This window comes from Lithobates pipiens, unplaced genomic scaffold (genome assembly GCF_037356315.1).
Source record: "Lithobates pipiens isolate NorthernLeopardFrog02 unplaced genomic scaffold, aLitPip1_a1.2 Scaffold_11, whole genome shotgun sequence".
Classification (NCBI taxonomy): domain Eukaryota; kingdom Metazoa; phylum Chordata; class Amphibia; order Anura; family Ranidae; genus Lithobates; species Lithobates pipiens.
Window position 1 is genome coordinate 16,872,707 of NW_027507696.1, and position 21,884 is coordinate 16,894,590.

The 21,884-nt window shown below is 40.2% G+C and overlaps 1 protein-coding gene across 5 annotated transcripts in view; it reads left to right on the forward strand.

Annotated features, from left to right (window-relative positions):
- Window positions 1-21,884, forward strand: part of CDH24 (cadherin 24) — a 143,571-nt gene that overhangs the window by 110,419 nt on the left and 11,268 nt on the right. For all 5 annotated transcript variants that reach the window (XM_077468895.1, XM_077468875.1, XM_077468857.1 and 2 more), the window contains 5 exons: window positions 2,111-2,278; window positions 8,368-8,555; window positions 9,594-9,847; window positions 17,749-17,885; window positions 19,026-19,147. In XM_077468895.1, coding sequence (XP_077325021.1) covers window positions 2,111-2,278; window positions 8,368-8,555; window positions 9,594-9,847; window positions 17,749-17,885; window positions 19,026-19,147 — 869 coding nt within the window. The remainder of the gene's footprint in view (window positions 1-2,110; window positions 2,279-8,367; window positions 8,556-9,593; window positions 9,848-17,748; window positions 17,886-19,025; window positions 19,148-21,884) is intronic.

Genomic DNA, 21,884 nt, shown 5'->3' on the forward strand with positions numbered 1-21,884 from the left:
CTTGCCAGGCGTATTACTCTTAACTTTTATGGTGTTTAAGTATTTCTTAAATTTAATTTGAACAATTATTGTCCTTATTTGGTACTCTTTTATAATGATCGTACTGGATTTACCATGCTTGTATAGCATAATATGAAAAAAACATGCACTATTCTGTATGCAATTTAGTGTTAATTTGTTTCAATACTGCATTCTACGCACAACTAAATTATATTCTGGTACAAGCTTATTAATTATAAAATTAGATCTGATAGGATTCACCCAAGCATTTCCTCTCAGGATTAGTCCTTTGTATTATGTATTCACTGGGAAAATCTTGTTAGATCAGATCTTGCTAAGATGAATCTTGGTAGTACAGTAGCAGTTATTTTTCACTTATGCACAGGTCTTTGAAGGAATGAATCTTGTTAATAGGAATTTTCTTTCATTCCATTGCCTACATGCTTTCCATGGTGCTGAAATGGTGAGGGATGTGTAGTGCTTTAACACTAAGAGGGTTAATTAATATTTAAAAGAAATAAACATTTTCAAAAAAATGCATGTAGGTTAATATTGCCATAGCAAGAGAGCTGCAAGCATGCAGCGCCTCTCCTATGCTGACACCCATGCTAGGCACGGTATTATGTGCCCAGGGGCATAGCTAAAGTTTTATGTGCTCATGGAAATATTTGTTTTAAAAAGTTTTAAAAAGGGAATAATGGAAGTTTGTGTGTGGTATCTTTTTTTTTTTTTTTTTTACAATTTTCACTTACTTGCAAACACTAGTGAACTGGTTAGAGATCCAAGGGACCCCTAAAACCAATTCAATATGGACAAGCTGACCGTCTACTTGACCCCCTATGAAGGTAGCATATAGGTGGAACATGGGCCTTCTGTTCACCAATACCCCCTCCTGGACCCTCAGTTTTCGGAAGAAGCACCCCCCAAATGTTGAAGGGCATATGGGCCACTATCAGCATATCATTGGAGTAGCTCTGTTAATATGAGGGTACAAGACCAACATGACTGTCATGGGGGGCTCATTCATTCTAGGAGCGGGGAGATGTTTTTTTTTTCTTTAGAAACACAAGTTCAGCATTCTCCATAAGCAATGAAAAAATACAGCTCCAAAGAAAAGAAGCATTTTTAAATACACATTCCCTACTTCCAATCAAGGAACAGGTTGAATAAGGTGAAAAATAGGTGAATGCTTTGTGAAATTCAGAAGGAAGTTACATTCACTGAATAATAAACAGGATATTGGGTGAATCTTATTTGATGAAATATTCAAATGGTTGAATCTTGTTTGATGCTAATTCTGATGAGTGAATCTTGTTTGATACCATTGCCAATGGGCGAATCTTATTTGAAAACTGTTGGCAAAAAACACTGTGATAAATAGATGGAATCAAGAAATACTTGGTAAAGAAACTGGCTAAGATAGGCTGAATGTTGGTTGAAATGATTAATTTTTGTTTAAATATTGTCTAATGCAATCTTATATGTTACCATATGATAATATATGTTTTCCTGTAAAAAAAATAAATAAAATTTATATAACAAAAAAGAAAGAAAGGAAGGTAACCCATCCATTTATTTGTTATATAGATATAACGAATATCCCCGTCTTTCCAAAATTAAAAAAAATTAAAATAATTTGCCTTGAGTTGGGCTTCAGGTTAGAAAAGAAAAAAACAAAGCAATAACACACACACATATATATATATATATATATATATATATATATATATATATATATATATATATATAAAGCTGCTTTGTACAGTATGTTATTGCTGTGTTTTTTTCTTTTCCACCCTAAAGCCCAACTCCAAGCAAATTTGTGTTGATTTTTCTGCGGTGTGCAACCCTATCGCTTTCTGTCCAGAAGGATTATTTCGTGGTTATTGTTACTGTCTGTGTCTTCCTGGGTTGGTGACAACTGTTCCCCTGATTTCTTGTGTTATTTTCACAGGCACAGGAAGTGAGGTGAAATCTCTCCAGAAGGGTCATGTAATGCAATAAAAACTTGGGAAAAGTATTTACTCTTCTAAAGTCTTTAAAAAGGGTTTTGGTTGTTGTTAGTTTTTCAGACATCGTAATATCTGTTAAATCATGCCTGTTTCTCCAGGTGTGATCCGCACTGCTATCCCAAATATGGACCGTGAGACCCAAGATGAATTCCTTGTTGTCATCCAGGCTAAGGATATGGGAGGCCATGTAGGAGGTCTCTCGGGCTCCACCACAGTTACAGTCACCTTAACAGATGTAAATGACAATCCACCCAAATTTCCCCAAAGTAAGTATTTTTTTTTTTTTCTTGCAAATTATTTTATTGAAAATAATAGGCATTCAAAATACAATAATGCTGCATGGTAAAGTAATAATACAAGAAAATGAGCAAAACAAAACACAATCTTGACCATTAATTGCATATCCCCAAAGTAAGTATTTTTATGCCATCATGTATTTTTATTTCATATTATGTGAATTATGAATGTATAACTTTATGAAACCTTAGCAGAAAGGACAAGCAGAGGTGTTGCCCTTAATGACCAATCTGATATCTTCCCTAGTCAGCACTCGAAGCATGGCAGCTGAAACCATATACAGTACATATGGTTGTGACAGCACACAAAGCTTACTTCAAAAAAATGTTTTTACTTTGAGTTCCAGCTTTGAAACTTATCATATGTAATACCAAAACCTTATAGGCAGTTTTTTCCTTGTGTACATCCTGACTAGTCTGACTTAGCCAGTGGCTGAAGTAGCTCTGATTATGCCAATAAAAGGAATTAAAGCACTTTATCTTAAGCTTAGCTGCTGTGTTTGTGCTTTCTGTTGTAAATTCCAACCCATTAAACCTTGCTATAACAAACCAGCCTGGGATTTTTTTTCCTAATTCTATTTTATTTATACATATACAAGTTTAAATTATAATTGATTAAATAGAGAAAGTTGAAAAAATTGACTTTCCAAGCATAGAAAAATAAGCAATAACTTTTTATTAATAATTAATACATATAGATAAAAGACATTTAAAATACTGCAAACTAATTGAAATAGCAACTAAACCTCTCCAATGTGGATCATGAGTGTCAAAATGTGGGACATGTATGACTATAATAAGAGATACCAAGCTCTACATGTTTCACAAAAATTGTTTCTGCAGGAGCTTGATAAGCATTCTAAGAGAGAAAGAGGCAGTCAATAATTGTAGCAATTATAGTAATGTGTAACAGAAATAGGAAGTCTCAAAAAATGCATGAAACAACACAAAAACGCACTTATAAGTAATTCCTGTAAAGACATTTGGTATCCTTATCAATATACATTGATTGCTCCCTTTTTATGGTCTTTTCTCTCTGTATTGTATACCCTTCTGTGCTGTTGCCTCATACATATTTTTTTTATATTTTTTGACTATTTTCTTTTGATGCATTTCTGTTATTGTAGTGGTATCCGTTTCTGTCTTATGCCACAATTAATGTAATAATGATTATCTGCCTGTGGCACCCCTTGCTTATGTACATTCAATGTTCAAATGTTATTCCATATGTTCGTTTATATTTAGTCTACCTATACTGTTTACATGTGAAATTTCATTACTTATATATTTTCTACCTTTTTAAACTGTTGTAGCTTATCAGTCTTGACAATGCGTGGGACTGCGAGATTGCACTGATGGGCTGGCTTTGCATGGTATGTGGCGTTGTGGGTCATATGTGCGGCCAGTAAGCCGCAGTCTTGTCATATCATTGCAACGGCTCTGCAGCATTGTGGGCCTCAGACTTGTTTTCTCCCTTCAGTTATTACCCATGTTGGCTGCTATCTCATCTAGCACTGCAGCATAGGTCTGTTCCATCCCTACCTTTACAGTGCACACGTCGGTGCACTGTTATTGATGGTGGTTTTACTGGGGGGAGCTCTCAGCTCTCTGGCTTCCACTGGGACGCTCCCCCAATGGATCTTGTGTGTCATTTTGGTCTGCGCATGTGCGAGTTGCGTGTGCACCCCTATCTGGCCGAGTCAGGTGATGCGGAAGCCCCACTGCACACCTCATTGGGATATGCATATAAGGCTAGCCTTACATCATGGCAACCACCCCAAAAGCTGATCCCATTTTGAATCCATTTGTATCCTTCAGTCTTACCTGGCCTGGTATGTACTTGTGTTTGCTCACATTTTCCTTTGACTTTTGAAGTACTTAGTGGTTGTTGTTACTTTTCTAGATGGTGTGGATTTGAAGTTCTGTCTTGGCTTTTTGTGCTGGTACGGCAACATAGTCTATTTTGTTCCCTTATGGTGTTAGTTTCTTTGGGTTCAATGTTGGTCTAATTTCCTGGCCCTGGCATCTTTTATTTACATGAACTACGAGTACCAAGTGAGACTAATGATAATATCTTTTTTAGTTTTCACCTTTTTGAGCCAGTTTATGGAGCTATTCTTAATGCTCTCTCTCTCTCTCTCTCTCTCTATTTTTATTATTATTATTATTATTCATGATATATATAGCGCCAACAATGCTTTACAATATAGAGCACTTACAGTACAGTTCAATGCAGAAGATACAGGAGGGCCCTGCTCATAGAGCTTACAGTCTAAAGGGAGGGGGTGGTGGTACAAAAGGTAATAGATATGGGGCAGGATTTGATGGGGTTGTAAGGTGGGTGTGGTATAGGCTTCCCTGAATAAGTGAGTTTTCAGGGATCTCCTAAAGGGGGACAGGTTCGAGGCTTATCAGATATACCAGGGCAGGGAATTCCAGAGGATGGGAAAGGCTCTGTAGAAGTCCTGAAGGCGAGCATGCGAGGGACATGCAAGGCAACAAGGGAGCTAGAGAGCAGGAGGTCCTGGGAGGATGATTTTGGTGATATCTGCAGATGAGGTTGGTGATGTAGATGGGGGCGATGTTGTGGATGGCCATATATAAATATACATACATATATATGTGTGTGCGTGTGCGTGTAATGTGTGTTTTTTAAGGTAACTTTCTGCTATCGCTATAAAAGCAAAAACTTAAGATCTCAGCTTCATCCATTTTATACAACTTTCATGTTATGCTAAGGTATGCCCAGATAGGCTTACTGTGCTTTTTGCACAATATTATGTTGTGGTGTTGGTTGCCTTATACTTGTGTCACTTTTTCCTTTTGATGTTTATATACAGACGCACATATATTGTTTTTTACCTGGCACGTCCCCACATGTTGCCTAATACGCACATTGCATGCCTTGGTTCGGTCGCCCTTGGGTGCGTTTTTGTGGTTTTATGCATTTTTTGAGACTTACTTTTTATGTTACACATTACAATAATTGCTACATTTATTGATTGCCTCTTTCTCTCCTTAGAATGCTTGTCAAGCTCCTGAAGAAGCAATTTTCGCGAAACATGTAGAGCTTACTTGAATGGTATCTCTTATTATAGTCATACATGTCCCACATGGCATGGTTTTGACACTCATGATCCACATTAGAGAGGTTTAGTTGCTATTGGTTAGCAGTATTTACAATGTCTTTTATCTCTATGTATTAATTGCTAATAAAAAGTTATTGTTTATTTTTCTATGATTGGTGCCTGAAAAGTAAATTTTTCAACTTTCTTTATTTAATCAATTAACATTTAGGATGTGGCACTGCACTACGTTAGGCCCCCACAGTTCCATCCTGTTTTGGTGCTTTTTGCAACTCTTTGATTTAAGTTTAAATTATACAATTAAGAAACAATATGCCTGTGGGCATGGACTGGCCATCTGGAAATTATGACAAATGTAAATCTTGCTATTTGTTGATGACAGCTCAGTCCCAGAAGGTCCTGTCTTAATAGGCCAAGAAAGTACTCTTCAATACATGCATATCCCGCGCTTGGTTCACAATAAGTCAAGGGTTAAAGGTAGCCTCAATTTATAACATGGTCTTTAGTGGTACTTACCAGAAGTCTAATGTGATAGTCCAGTTATGTGAGCTTTCAATTTATCTAGTGTTCAAGTAAAAAATACTTTACTGACAGCTAAACAGAAGAGAGCTATTTCCAAGTGGGAGGGCTCTCAACACCCATCTGTGCCACATCTATTATAAATGGGCCCCAAAGTCTCTTGTGCAGCTGCACAGTCAACACAAATATGTCTGCCACTGGAGATTTTGAATAAATTCAACCACGTACTAATGTAGGTTGACATATTGTATCTTACAAGTTCACCTTTTTTTTTTTTTTTATAAATGCCAGCTTCTCTATGTACCAATATACCATAAATGTACCTCTGCTGCAGAAAATAAAAATCTTTCTCTATTTTCTAAAGCAGACATCACCTCAGCCTTCAGTATCTCCTATAGCAGTGATGGCGAACCTTGGCACCCCAGATGTTTTGGAACTACATTTCCCATGATGCTCATGCACCCTGCAGTGTAGTTGAGCATCATGGGAAATGTACTTCCAAAATATCTGGGGTGCCAAGGTTCGCCATCACTGTCCTATAGAAAGCTCCTCCATTAGTTCCTGTTATTAGTCTTTTGGAACACGAAAACTGTTAAAAGGAAGTCGTTTAGCAGCTGACCTCACTATCACACACCCTGCACATGTCCTCCCTCTCTAGGAGATTGCTCCCACCCACCTCTGCAGCTACATGCAGACATTGTCAGTGAGCATCGATTTTCCTCAATACATACCCAGTGTTTTCTTCTGTTAATCAATCATTTTGTACCTTACTTTCATTTTTGCATAGATCGTTCATTTGACAGATTGTGCAGGAGCTGAGCAATCACATAACAGCTTATGTGGAGCAGAGCTGTAGTACTGAAAACAGGAGAAGTGTGTCCCTGGAAGTCTGTAAAGCTCACCATACACTATACAAAATGATTGTACAAGCTCCTTTAGATCTACCATCAACTATGTAGTGCAAAGACCTGCCTGATTGGATACAGAGTGATTGGATAGATAGGTGTGTTTTCCTAATATAAAGTCTTGGTAAATCTAAAGGAGATTGTACAGAAACTGCACAATCAGATTATATAGTGTGCTTTTAATTGTTAATGACACCTCAAATGCGAAATCAAACAAGCATTTTGCCAAGTATAAAACACGCAACAAACGTGGCAAAATGTGCAGTAAAAAACATGCAAACCGCAACAAGCCAGAGTGTCCCGTGAGCTATTTCGATGCATGTGGGGTGAAGATTCACAGCTGCCATGGGCTAAGTAAGTTATAGATAAGCACACTGGGATGGCTTGGGTAGAAAAGACATTAGAAAAGGCTTCTATTTATTATAAAAAGTGAAACTCTGCCTGAAAAGGTGAACTTATGCCACGTACACACGACATGAATGGACTAGGTCCAACGGTCTTCCCGACGGACTTTCGGCGGAGTTCCAACAGACTTTCTGAATGAACGGTCTTGGCCACACACAATCACACCAAAGTCAGACGGATTCGAACGTGATGACGTACAACCGGACTAGAATAAGGAAGTTCATAGCCAGTAGACAATAGCTGCCCTAGCGTCGATTTTTGGCCGTCGGACTAGCATACACACGAGCGGATTTCTCCATAGGAACTGGGTCCGGCAGAGTTCCGGCATAAAAATTTGAAACATGTTCTATTTCTAAAGTCCATCAGATTTTTGGACAGCAAAGGTCCGATGGAGCCCACACGCGATCGAATTGTTGGACGGATTCGTTCCGTCGGACCTTTGCTGTCGAAAAGTCCGGTCGTGTGTACGCGGCATTAGACTTTAAATGCTTCAGCCAACTTTCCTACTTAGTCTAGCATGATGTTACATTTTAAGAACTGTGTCAAAAACATCCTAAATATGCTGAATACTAAGACCCCTTTCACACTTTTCATAAATAATAGCACCTGTAAAGCTCTTCAAAAAAGCCATGTCTGCAATCCCAGTGTGAAAGCCCTAGTGCTTTCACACTGGAGCGGTGCACTGGCAGGACTCAAACAAAGTCCTGCAAGCAGCTTCTTTGAGGCTCTTTAGGAGTGGTGTATACACCGCTCCTAAAACGCCCCTGTCCATTGAAATCAAAGGGCAGCACCTGCAAAGCGCCTTGGCAGTGATGATTTGGGGTCGCTTTTAACCCTTTATTTGGCTGATAGCGGGGGTTAAAAGTGCCCTGCTAGTGACTGAAAAGCGCAGCAAAAACCACAGTAAATCGCTGCTAAAACTAGTGGCGCTTTACCACTGATGCCCCGGCACTGGCAGTGTGAAAGGGCTCTTATGGAGGTCATAGATATGATCATTTTGGCTAGTTTCCTTAGTTACAGCATTACTTTTTGAAATTCTTTGAAATATACTGGGTTACCAGATGATTAAATAGACATTAGGAGCAATAATGATTAAAATTAAGGATTGAGGCATGAAAAGATTCAATCTGGTTTTTTTTCACAGGCCTGTACCAGTTCACTGTGTTAGAGGACACTGTTCCTGGCTCTCTGATTGGCCGACTGAGAGCATATGACCCAGACATTGGTGAAAATGCAGAAATGTCATATAGTATTTTGGATGGTGATGCTGGAGACACCTTCAGTGTAATGGTAGATGCTGTGGGTCAAGATGGAATTCTTAGAGTACAAAAGGTAAGACTAACACCCCACAGGTGCATTTTTTTCTTTATTATTTAATGATGAGCTTTCCAGTTGGATGAATCAGGATGTAGGATTTTTTTTTTCTTAAATGTCCACATTAAACAGAGAGAAAACTTTCCCCACCTTCCAGCCTGAGCTTACCTGGCCTCTTAAACAAATGGTGGTAGTTGAAACCTAAAATAAAAATGCTTTATATTGCAGCTTACTGATCAATAAATGTGGTGGCTGAATTCATTTTCTTTTCTCATACTTTTTTGGACTTGACTAAATCTGGCCATAGATGGTTCAAAATTTGGCTGGCTCAGCAGGAACTGGCAGAATTTTGATTAATCTATGGCCAGGCTGGTTGAGTCGATCTATTCATTCGATCACTGCCAGTGGTTATATCGGCTGGCAGTGATCGTTGTATTTTGACAGCTAGGAAACCTCCCATTGTCAGAATACAATAGCTCAGCGAGAAGAATTCCCCCAACACTGTCTGTGTTGATGGGGGAATTGAGCAATCCTCTTTTCTTCATGGCTAAAGGAAAAAAATTGAATAATGTATAGCCTGCCTAACAAGTTAAACCCAAACTCCAGTTACCGGTAACACCTTTTAGGCAGTTACAGCATAATTATCTTGTTCCTTTTGGTATAAAGGTTATAAACAAATGAATAAAAACTAAGGACCCAGGTTAATGTTAAAGGGTTTGTCTCAACCTTCTAAATGCTACTTTTGTTGGACAAATGGTCTGCTAAAGGAAGTTGAAAAATAACAGATTTACTAGAAGGATCACCAGGTGAAAATAAAGGGAAAAAGGACTAAAAAACAAGAGTGTTGCAGCCACCACATCTAAGAATTGGTAAGCTGCAATATACGTAATACATTTTTATTTTGTGGTTTAATACTTTTTTAATCTGCAGCACTAAAGGGACTGCGAAATAATTGATACCATAAAAAAGTGTGTTGTGCATAGTCCAACCTGCATCACCAACTATCCAGTTTTTCTACGGTGACATCCTTTTTTGTCTCATCTTTCATTTTTCCAGCCTCTAGATTTTGAGTCACGCCGGTCCTTCACATTCCGTGTGGAAGTGATGAACACTGTTATTGATCCCCAATATATTCGCCGTGGACCTTTTAAAGATGTCACAACAGTAAGAGTAACAGTAGGAGATGTGAACGAGCCACCATATTTCTCCCAAAACCCATATATCCTAAATGTTCAGGAAAACCTCCCTCCTGGAACTCTTGTAGGGGTGGTCGAAGCTAGAGACCCTGACTTACAAAGCAGATCTATAAGGTAAATTATACAAATGTCTGGCAATGTTTTAAATTACATTAGCAGATCTGAAGTATTTTTATATATTAAGAAAAAAAAACTTACATGTAATCTTCATGGACATTTTTAGCAATCCATGAAGGCTAATGACCTACTGACCACATGATACTGTACAAATAATGAATTTTAGTATCAGACTCGTTCATACAGTTTGCAATCTGACCAGCATCCCTTTTGGTTAATAACTAAAGTATAGTGTCTACTTCTTTAGGGAACGTATCAAATATTGTAATTAATGGCCCTAGAATAGTTGCTTTTGCATGGATCCCAAAAAGCAAGTGATAAGTCTATTCATTAAAATAACATGCTTGCCTGTTGTACAAATGATCACCTAGTGCCATAAGCAACAAGCAATATACCTCTACAGACCAAGGTTTTTTGTTCATGTCTTGACTGATTGAACTTAAAGTAGAACAATAGGCAAAACTTTTGTAAGAAAGGGAGGGTTATAACTCCTGTCAGATTTTGTTTCACCATCTGTGTCCCATTGCAGAGATTTAGCCATAGCATAGCCAAACAGGAAGTGAAAAGAAATCTCTGAAAATGAAGGGAATTCCTTGGGGACCCCCAGATCACTAGAACTAGTGTCCCCATTGGAAGGTTTCCTCCCTACCTTTTTTTTGGGGGCAACCCACAATTTAGGATTTTCTTTACGTTCGCTCTCAACAATAATGGTAAATAGAGAGGGTGAATCTTCTTACAGGGGCACAGACAGCAATAAAAACTGACAAGCGTTCAAATCACTCTCCACTCTATCCAACACAAAAAAAGTTTTGCCTTTAGTTATACTTTAAGACCTGTATAGTTAACCTGTGACTGGACAAAGCATGGGTTTACTTTAGTAGCTGCCTCACCAGTTGCATATGCTTACATATCTATTCATTACCTACAGCTCTATTTGGCTACTGAAAACAAAGACAAAAACCCTTTATGAGCTCCAAGTCACACCTTTGAGCTTACACATGGCCAAGGACTTTCTCCTTGCCTCCATTATACAGAGATGGTGCTAAACCTATGAACTGCCCCACACCATTGCTGTCACATAAACATAAGTGGAGTGAGTTACATACTCTCCGTATCCTGAAGTGCCAAGAATTAATCTTAGCTTCCAATGGCCAAAAGAGAACATCAGGCAAGCCAATTGAGGAAATCTATATGCTGCTGGTAGAGGTACCATTAAAGTAACCCTGGTTCTAGAGTTGATTTAAAGAGACCTTGTCACCAACCTATAAAAATGCATGCCAAAACACAGAAAAACAGAAAATTGTTAATACTTACCATAATTTATTTTCCTGGTGCCTATCCATGGTAGCATACCCACGAGAAGCTCCGCCTTGGCTCCTCCCTCAGGACCAGTCAATATTATAAAAGAAAAGGATTAGTGCACTCCCAGCATTCTATGTAATATAACATATCGAGGGTGGGATTGTATGCTGCCATGGATAGGCCCCAGGAAAACAAAATTACAATAGTATGAAACAAATTTCTGTTTTCCTGGTGCCTCCATGGCAGCATAACTGTGACAAATAACTAGCTGAAATGGGTGGGATGATGCATAGTAAAAGATTTATTTGAAAAAAGATTGTTTGGATAAGGGCTCCAGAGTGATAGAGAGATCCCAAGAGGAAAATATTTTTTTTATTGGGTGGGCTTATCTTCTTGACTGTCTTGAGGAATTTGATTATTAAAAGGATCTTCGGCCCATCTCTTGTGGTCACAGTAGAGATTGCCACAAGCTGTATCTTTAAATTGCTTAATCCTAATCCTAAATCAGGTCTGTTTGCAGGAAGTCAAAGAGTTGGGAGGAGGAGGGTACATCAGGATAGAAGTTTTGCCCTTAGCAAAAGATATAAACTTATTCCAAACTTGTCATATGTATTGTTCGTTGAAGGCTCCTGTGCTTTGAGCAGAGTTGAAACAACTCTGGAGGAACATTCTACTGATTAAAGCCTCTGTGTTCTAACATTCTAATGTGAAGGTTCAATCTGTGAGGCTTCTGATGGGTGTGATGCCTCCAGCCAGAAGAAAGGATATCAGAGGAATATTTACCGGAGGTTGGACACTAAGATATATTGCCCTAGGGAATCATGGGTCTCTCTGTAAATATGGCATAACTGTTATCACCGTTATTGTTGATATTGCAAGTCTCGAAAGAATTTGAGGTAAGATGCCAAAATTAGATTGCATGCCCAAGGACTTGACAGGGCATCTATCGCTTCTGCCCAAGGGGGGTAGTAGAACAAACCTCTGCAGCTTGGTATTGCTTGCTGTAGCAAAAGGATGCAGTCCAGGAAAGGTCCGCTGGCCCACAATCCAACTGAATAACTTTGGTTGTAGGGACTATTTGTTGGGATCCAGGAATCCTTGGGATAGGTGATTGGCATTTGTGTTTAAGTGGGCTAGAAGATAGACTACTCCTAAGGACTTCAGATTCCCCTCTGTCCAAATGAAGATGGGCTCCCCTTCCCTTAGTAAGGAACTGTTGTGGGTTCCGCCTTGGTGATGTATGTATGATATTGCAGCTCTATTGTCTATCCAAATCAGAACAGATTTGTAATTGATCTGAGAGAGCAAATGCTGTCAATGCGAGATAAAGATACCTGGATTTCCAGGATATTTGCGATGATGTCTGCTGCATTGACCGCCCATCTCTCTTGAACCATCTTTTTGCAATGTGCCTCCTAGCTTTTTGCATAGGCATCTGTGGTAACTGTGGTCCAGAAGACATACCTTAATGGACGTGGCTTTACAGGCATCTCCCTCTTTGTCCACTAGTGCAGACCCGTGTGCATCAAACTTGTTTGATATATGGACTAGGATAGACGGTTTACTCCATTGCTTCAGGAATTCTAGACAAAAAGGTGCCTGAGGTATCCATGTGTCCATGGGAACATCTGGATACAAATAGATCAAAATCCCTATTAAGTTGAGTTACCTCAAGGCTGTTATGTAGGACCATGTCCTCACTCTCCTTACTTTCTGAATGATCGCTCTTTTTTAGATGGCAGGGACACCGTCCCTTTTGTAGTGTTGAATAAGGCACCTAAACTGGAGAAAAGATAACTCGTTTGATGATTCACCATCCAAACATATCTTGATAGTGTAGGCCTCATCATTCACCTGTGTTTCACTAGCTGTTCTGGATCTTTTGATAAAAGGAGGATATTGTCTCGTTAGTGATAAGAACTGACATCCAGTTCTCATAAAGAAGCTTGGATAGCGATCCGAGCCCTCGTGAGGGCTCTGAGGGAAATGAACGGTCCAAAGGGGAGATTGGATTTATAGATGGACCTGGTCGACCGAAAATCTCAGAAACTTCTGTAACAGTTGTAGTATGCGTGCGTGCAAGCAAGCATCCCTGAATCCCCGGGTACGTCCAATTTTGCTGTTCTGGGGAATCAAGTCTGACTTTCCTCCTGTGACACGGGAAATGGCTTTCTGTAACCTTTCTTCAAAGATTGATTTACCATCAATAAAATAGTATTTATACTAATTTTGTTTTGACACAGTGTCAGCTGCCCGTAGCTCTGACCACAATACCCATATGGCTAGCACAAGTAGTGATATTGCATCCATCACCATCTCACCGGTGAAATCTGTTGAGAGCCATGACTATATTTTTCTTAGGGATATTTTTGATGAATCACTGTTTCCATGTTTTAGGTCCATGCCCGCAGGGCTTTGGATAAAGATAATAAGGCAATTGCTGACTTCCAGGTGTTTACTCACCATTTGGTAAGCTCCTTTAAGTTGGGGACTATTTATCTGTCTAAAGGATCCTCAATTGAGGCTAAATCATTGATTGGTGAGCTGAAATTCTCTTCCTTGTTATATAAACCACTGCTGCATCTACCTCTGGTGGACAGTCAATTGAGAGGAAAAACATTTTTTTCTTTTTTTTCTTCAACAATGTCTGACATCATCCATCAGAGTAATAGTTTCCACTATTGCAACCTGAAAGTTGTGCGATTTCGAAGCGACTTGAAACAATGCCTGTGTATTATTGAGGTCTATGGACCTCAAATCACATCAAAGTGGGACTAAAATAGTGCAGGGACTACCTTGCTGTCGCTGCGACTTGATGTAGCTGCTAATTAAAGTCACACAGATATGAACCATAATAATGGGGTATGGCTTGTCATTCGATTTTGAAGTCGTACCAGCCAAAAGAAGCAAACCTGCTTCTTTAGAAATGGGAAGTACATCTTTGACTTCTCAGATATAATATAGGCTTCCTCTCAGCCAATAGCTGGCCTTACAGCCTGGACATAGGACTAAACTAGGAAAAGATTGGAGTCCAAGGACCGAGCTCTTCTGAGGTATCCTCAGATGGCCCACTATCATCCATCTAGGAGGGATACTTGCTGCGTAGTGGGAGGATTCTCTCGGCAGGAAGAGTTAACTTCTCTGGATGAGGTTGAGATAATTGCTGCAATGGAACTGCTGTTGCTTGTTCCACTATGTAACCCATGCCCAACTTTTGATTAGGACAGCTTACCTGTTAACCCTCTGACTCTCTGTCTGCTGCATAGACTCTAAAACAGCTTTTGCAGACCAATTGGCTGGTAATGAGATTACCCCGCATGCTCGACGTTTAGGGATTCGGGAGTTGGTGAATGTGAAGAACTATGTATTTTCACAGATGGACCCTTGCCGCTTGCATGGTATACTGATCTGGATGGTGTGCCCTGGTTGGGGCCTTCATAGGTCTGTTCATGTCACCTTGATGACCGCTTGGACTTCTTCTGGCATACAAGGCTGAAATACATAAACGTACCAGCAGAATTGATCTCTTTTTTTTTACTCACCTGGATGACGGTCCCTACCTTAAATGTTGGAGAGGGTCTTGTTCGGGTGGCGTAATGCTTATTTTTAGGCAGCAGACAGAAAAAGCAGCTAGAGAAAGATAAAGGAGTTAGCGACTGGTATTTCAGCTGGAGCAAGGAAACGGTATTCCTGGGTAAAAAAAGAAAGAAATTACATTTACTCCCTATCTCATTAGCGCATTTAGCTGCCCAAGAATGGGGACTGCACCTGGGAGAGGTTTGAACACAGCTGGAAGCTGCCAACTGCAGAGGTAAGGGACTTTTGACCACCATTCACTGACCATGAGGTATGAGGGGGAAAAAGGAGAATGCTGGGAGTGCCCTAATCCTTTTCTTTTATAATATTCACTGGTCCTGAGGGAGGAGCGAAGACGGAGCTTGTCAAAGGTATGCTGCCACGGAGGCACCAGGAAAAATGCTTACTTGTGTAGTTTTTTTTTTCGTTCTATTTTTTTACTTTCTTTATTTACTTGTAATGTGCTAGGGCATTTTGACCACTCCAGGAAAATCTATACCCTATCAAAGCCACCGTTCCCCCTCCTTCCTTGCACATCATAACCTCTCTCCTCTATTTAATTGCTGCCTTTGCTGGCCTAATAACTCTGCCCATCCCCTCACATCCTTGCAATATTTTTTATGTAGCCGGTGGGGAAAAACTATAATGGGGTTGATTTACTGAAACTAAAGAGTGCAAAATCTGGTGAAGCTGTGCATGGTAGCCAATCAGCTTCTAATTTCAGCTTGTTCAATTAAGATTTGACAAGAAAAAAGCTGGAAGCCGATTGGTTTCTGTGCAGAGCTGCACCAGATTTTGCCGTTTTAGTAAATCAACCCCAGTGTGTCATTTGAGTGACAGATCTGAGTCTGTTGAGGCTGCTGACATCTTATCCAAATAGTGGTGCCCAGCAGTAGCCTTGGAGCTTTTGAATGTCTTCACAGGGCTTTTATAGGTAAATACAATGCATAAAATAATTGAATTGTACATATAATCTCACAGGGAGATTTTTTTACTAAAATGAATGGTCTGGTGACAGGGTCTCTTTAGGCATGCTTTGCATCTGCAGCACCTTGCAGGTTTTAACCTGAGCTGAAATTGTGCACCTATAATGCTTCACTAATATGTGTTCACTGATACTAAAATCTGATTATTTACGCTGTCTTACAGTCAACTTACATTAGAGACTTTACTTTGACTGATGTGACAACTGCGTATTCTATACACAGAAGTGCTGGCTTCTGCTTGAGCTTAAAAAAAGCTCTGACATAATAATCGGATCATTCAGTCCCCTTTGGTTCAGTATACTGTATGCAGAATTGAAGGAGGGGGACCACCAATGGGAGAGTGCTAAAATAAATCACACAAAACAGTATTTTGTGCCATGGCAACAATATCTGAGTGTTGGTTTGAATATAAAAATATAATGATATGAAAAATAAATCTGCCAATCTATAGGCAGCCCTTATGCCTATGTCTTTAGTGGCTTTAGGCCATTGAAAAGATCTCAAAATTGAAGATTCCTTCAATGATGATATGCATTTTTGCTATCTGAGAACACTTGTTTCAAATTATTTCTACAAGATGATACATTTGATAACATAACCGATACTGAATAGTGAGCTTGAATTTGGCTAGAACCAGCAACTGGTCTATTTTTAAAGCCTAACTCCAGGTTTTCTGTTATTTTAAATAGTTTGTTTGGCCCAAGTTGGCCCAATCAATTCCCTTTACTAATTGCTGCACCCACTGCACATATAGTATACAGGTTAATGTTCCTGAATTGGTACAGGGACTTCCTGTCCTGTTCCTGCAACAAAATCAAGTTGAGCTGAGCTCTGCTTAGCCATTCACAGAAGGCTTTGTATTTTATCAATAAATACAATTCTTCCCCTGATTGCCTGATGTGGCGAGGCAGGTGAATAACATTAAAGTCTATGCCTCAGTCAATCACTGATAAAATACAAGGCAGCACTCATCCCAACTTGATTTTGTTCCTGCAACAGATGGGAAGGCCCTATATCACTGCCGGAACAGAGCACTGCATACTGTATATAGTAGATACTAAATACAATTTATACAGCTCTGAAATCGGAAGCAGCCATTACGGTCTAAAGTATTTTATTTATGCCCAAAGGCTTATTTACCAAAGTATAACTATCGTTACTTACCATGACAACAGTTTCTTTCCGCAAAGACAAATAAGAACCTACAAAAACCAGAACATGTACAGTTTTAATTATAAAAAAAAAAAAAAATAATATTCAGATTCCTTCAATTGCCAGTTATGACCTGTTCTCTTCAAAGTAGAACTAAAGACATAGCTTTTTTTTCATTTTCGGCAGGTTTTCTTTTTTTTGCCATCTATATCTCATTGGTGAAATTTCCATTTCATTTCCATCACAAAGCCAAAGCATGAAGTGGAGAGGAAATCCCTCCAAAGTGAGGGAATCTGTGCTTGTCACCAGAACTAGTGCTCTCAATGGATGATTTCCCTCTATTCCTGTTCTTGGGACAACCCAAAATTAGTGATTTACTTTCACAGCAATAACCATCTAACTGGTGTCCTAATACCTCTGCACTCTACCTAATATTTGATAAAGTTTTGCTGTTTTTTTATACTCTCTGCTCTCTCTAGTCACCGGCTCTCTGCTTTGTCCCTCCAGCGCTCACTGGAGCTCTGAGCTGTGCAGGGGGCGGGAGGGGCTGGCTATGTCTCCCAGTGGCTCACTGTGAAGCTGAGCCAGCTGCCAGTCTATGTTCCTCTGTGGATCCTGTCTGCAAAGTTGGGATTGATCCAATGACTGGACTAGCTGAGTGACGTCAGCATGCTTTAGCCTGCTGTTAGCTGAAAACGGGTCACAGGCGTGCAGAATGAACTGCACTCCTGTGATCCATAGCTTTGGCCCTACTTCTCCTTTAAGCAACATAGAAACGTGTCCTGTTTTATGTCAGCAACAGTGTTTCCAAATAATAAAAAAAAAAAACATTTTGAATCTTTCTTTAATAGATTTCTTCTCAATGCTTTATTTTCCTCTCAGTTACTCTATTGATCCCCTCTCTGACCCTGAGGCTCTCTTCTCTATTGACCCTGAAGATGGAACAATTGGAACAAGTACTTCCTTAGACCGAGAGATCAAGAAAGAGCACAGTATTACTGTAACGGCTACTGAGAACGGTGAGTGAGATCATTTATCAATTATTCTCTAGTTTTAAATTGTTTATTAGAGAGACAATCCATAGTTTGAGGGATTCATTCTGTTAATTTGTCCAATTGGCAAACAAGCCAAGCATATGATGGCAATAGCCACATACAGTAAATTCTGTCAAAATGGCTGGCTATCCAGTTGTATTATACTGTTGGGCTTTTGCTATCTGGCCATATATGCAAGTGATGCAACCAGCCATAGCATTGCTAGTGATATAATTGCTTCTAGATATTTGCAATCAATTAGGCCGCGTACACACGGGCGGACTGTCCGCCCAACTAGGTTCGTCAAACAGTTTGACAAACAGTCCGTTCAAAATTAGCATGAACGGACTTGACCACACACGACGAACGAACAGTCCGCTGAAAACTTGCGCGATGACGTGAACGGCACGTACGACGGGACGAGAAATTCGGCGTCTGATACACTGCAATGCAACCTTCGCCGTGTAAATTCTTTCTGAGCATGCGCGAGACTTCGTTTGCCGAACAAGCCTACACACGAGCGGACTGTCCGCTCAAACCAAGTTTCAGCGGACAGTCTTACGGAAATTCAGAAAAACTTTGTTCGTCAGACTGTCCGCTGAAACTGTCCGCTGAAGCCCACACACGAGCGGACTGTCCGCTGAAACACTGTTCAGCGGACAAAGTTGGACGAACAGTCCGCCCGTGTGTACGCGGCCTTAGGGATCATGCCTCTTTCCCTGCAGAAAAAATGAACATTCCTTTCCATATGGATGTGCCAGTGGAAAACTTCTCCTAAGCCATGGAGAAAGGTTGAGGTAGTTCTTGCATTTTTGTGGTCAGAGTAAAGTCAGGCATGACTCGCTGCCATTTAGCCCTATTTGATCTGTCCTCTGAGAGAGATATTTTCAACTGTAGCTAAATTTTAAAAAATATCAAGCTTCATAGGAATATTTTGTTGTACATCACTTCAAACTGACAAACTGACGCATTTCTCTTTTTTGTGTTGTATGTGTTGTTTTGTGTATTCATATATCGTGTTATTTTATATGTTTCTGTCGTGTGTGTTTCTTTTCGCTATTGGTGTTTTCTTTTCTTTTTTGTTGTGTCTCTTTGTTGTGTCTCTGTGTTGTGTTTTTGTTTCAGACAGCCCCTCCCAGGTGTCACAAGTTGGCGTTGTCATCCAGGTACTAGACGTCAATGACAATCCTCCAACACTCGCTGAAGTATATAAACCACATGTATGTGATAATGCACAACCTGGGCAGGTATGTTCAGCTTGTAAAAAGGAATGCTATATATCAAAAGAAAAAAGTAACGGTAAGACCAGGAGCCAGTGGGATAGACTCCCAATCATGTGATTACTGTAAAAGCCAATTGCAGTGATCACAAGACTGGGAGCTCATTCCACCGACTCCTGATTGATTAAATTGTAACTGGCTGTAGTCCACGGCAGGGTGGGTGTGCTAAGAGCGCCTAGTGAGTGTGGTTCTTGCTGAAAGCTGTGTTGCCAGTGTCCCATCATATAAGGTCCCCCATCAGATAGTGTCCGCTGTGTACTGCGCATGCGCAGTACATAGCAACACAGATTCTGAAAATAGCCAAGGATGAATGGCGCCTGCGCTGTGAGTCCAGGTTCTAGCCCCACCATCCAAGTGGACATAGAGTAGGAATAAAAAAGAGCCGGGCGCAGCGAGGCCGAGCCCGAAGCGTGGCGAGCGAAGCTCGCCCACGAGGGGCCGTCTAATTTTTTCACAACCCTATGTCCGCTTGGATGGTGGGGCTACCACCTCCACTCACGGCGCAGGCGCCGTTCAGCTTCGGAGATTTTCCGAAGCTTCTTCTGCCCCGTACTGCGCATGCGCAGTACGGGGTGGACGCTATATGATGGCAGGACACTATCTGCCAGAACACCGGCTGTACATACATATGACAGTCTGGTGTTAAAGCTGATCTCCAGCTTTTTGTGAAGTTTAAATAGTTTGATTGGACCAAGCAATTTATTTCACTAAGAGATGCAGTATTCTTAGCCATTCACAGGAAGCTCTGTATTTTCTCAATGAATACAAAGCTTCCTCTGAACGGTTGAGGTGGATGGATGACATCACAATCTTCGTCTCAGCCGATCAGAAGAAGCTTTGTAATCATTTATAGAATACAAAGCTTCTTGTGAATGGGTGAACAGCGCTCAGTCCCACTCGATTTTGTCGTGGGAGCAGAATGGAAACACAGCTGGTGGAACACAGCGCTGTATACTGTATGTAGCTGTGACATTTCATATAGTGCATACAACTACTGCATCTCTTAGTGAGATTAGTTTGTATGGACCAGCTATAAACTTCACTAAAAGCTGGAGATTAGCTTCAAATCCCAGTGAAAAAAAAAAAAAAACACATCCAAAAGAAAAAAAAACTTTGTGCATTAAAGTCCAATCCCCCATTTTCAGTGCTATAAAAAAAATTAAGAATCCAGGAGGAACAGGAGGAAGGCTATCTACTTTGAAAAGACATGCAGACCATGGAAAGGATGTGTAGATATCTGACCAATAGGGTCCCAGTTTCTACCAGCAGCTGCCAGAGCTGAAAAATAAGTTTAGCTTAGATTATACCTCTAAACCAGAAAACTGTAAAAGCAGGTTCAGAAAACCTCCTAACAAATGTTTTAAAGTGATATTAGAGGTTTGTTATTTCCTGACTAAAATAATTAACATGTTATACTTACTTGCTCTCTGCTCCCTCCTCACTGGCTGTGATTGGCAATGGCTCCTGCTGTGGCCGAGCCAATGAGGGGGGTGAGAGTCAAGAAGAGAGCCTCTGCTCTCATGCAAGGTATAAAAAAAACTTCTGCATTTAGAACCTCTTGTTTTTTTTTTTTTCATCTGCACACTATATTATTTTACCTCCTTGGTACCTTAGTAAACTTAACTACCCCCCCCCCCCCCCACCAACACCCCACCATCCTTTTAACATTTTTTTTTTAATGTAACTGTATATTTCAATGGTCCATTATCAAATAAAAAAAAAAAATTCCCCTACTCCTGACATGCACAGCTCTACTGCATATGTGTATATTATTTGTTGTCTGGACTTATAGTAGTGCCAAGAAACAATAGTGTGAATTTTGTGTATTTTTTTTATCCTACCAAAAACACACTGACACTCAAAAAAAAAAAAGTTTTTAAACCCCTTTGCTGCCATTTTGCATTTTTAAACACATGTTTAAAAAAGATTGCCCACAAAACATATATTTTCTGAAAGAAGACTCTTTAACCACTTAGCGCCCACACTACGTCTATTGACGTCATGGGCTTTCAGTGGTTATATCTAAATGATGCCCGAGGCCACAGACATCATTCAGATATTGCCGTTTTCAGCCGGCGATTCCCTGCACCATAAGAACGATCATAGCGGCTGTTCCGCCGCTTGATCTTTCTTACGGGCGATGGGAGGGGATGCCCCCCCCTCCCGCCGCCCTCCGGTGCTTCTACCGACTCACCGTTTCCATCGGTGAGTCGGTCACAGGATCCGCCGGCCCCAGCAAGTTACCATAGAGATTTTCGGTGGACTAGATCGTCCCCGGAGTCTCTATGATCGTTCGGAGGCCGGGCGCGATGTTATGACGTCACGCCCGGCCTCTGTATTCAAATTAACGGCGCCGATCTGTCTAGGAAGCCAGGATAGTTTTTTTTTTTATTATTCTTCCCAGCCTAGAGGTGAGATATGGGGTCTTATTGACCCCATATCTCACTGTAAATAGGTCCGATCATGCCATATTCCTATTACAAGGGATGTTTACATTCCTTGTAATAGGAATAAAAGTCAAGTGTAAAAATAAAAAAATAAAAATAAAATTAACAATAAAAAAAAAAAAAAATTTCAAGCGCCCCTGTCTCCGTGAGCTTGCACACAGAAGCGAACGCATACGTAAGTCCCGCCCACATATGAAAACGGTGTTCAAACACATGTGAGGTATCGCCACAAACGGTAGAGCGAGAGCAATAATTCT